The following is a 271-nucleotide window of genomic DNA, read 5'->3' on the forward strand; positions in this document are numbered from 1 at the left end:
CCCCCGCCCCGCTCGTCCGGGGATGTTCCAGCCAACACAGCACATCCAGCAATGTGTGTATGGGACAAGGACAACGGCATGCCTTGGAGCATCCTGTACCTTGGAAGTGAGGTCGCGGTGGAAGATGCCCTTGGAGTGCAGGTAGCGCAGGCCGCAGGCGATGTCGAGGGCCAGCTTGACACGCATGGACCAGGAGAGGGGCACGGGGCTGTCCAGCAGCTGCTCCAGATTCCCACCGTTGATGTACTGATGGGAAGGGTAGGGGCATCAC

General features: G+C 62.0%; 1 protein-coding gene across 1 annotated transcript in view; it reads right to left on the reverse strand.

The window, feature by feature from the left end:
- LOC104404940 (dual specificity testis-specific protein kinase 1-like) overlaps positions 1-271 on the reverse strand; it is a gene marked incomplete at both ends in the record, with an annotated part of 2,429 nt that overhangs the window by 1,591 nt on the left and 567 nt on the right. Inside the window, 1 exon segment of the mRNA XM_010013493.1 lies at positions 100-246. Coding sequence (XP_010011795.1) covers positions 100-246 — 147 coding nt within the window.

Source organism: Nestor notabilis, unplaced genomic scaffold (genome assembly GCF_000696875.1).
Source record: "Nestor notabilis isolate BGI_N333 unplaced genomic scaffold, ASM69687v1 scaffold23044, whole genome shotgun sequence".
NCBI lineage: Eukaryota > Metazoa > Chordata > Aves > Psittaciformes > Psittacidae > Nestor > Nestor notabilis.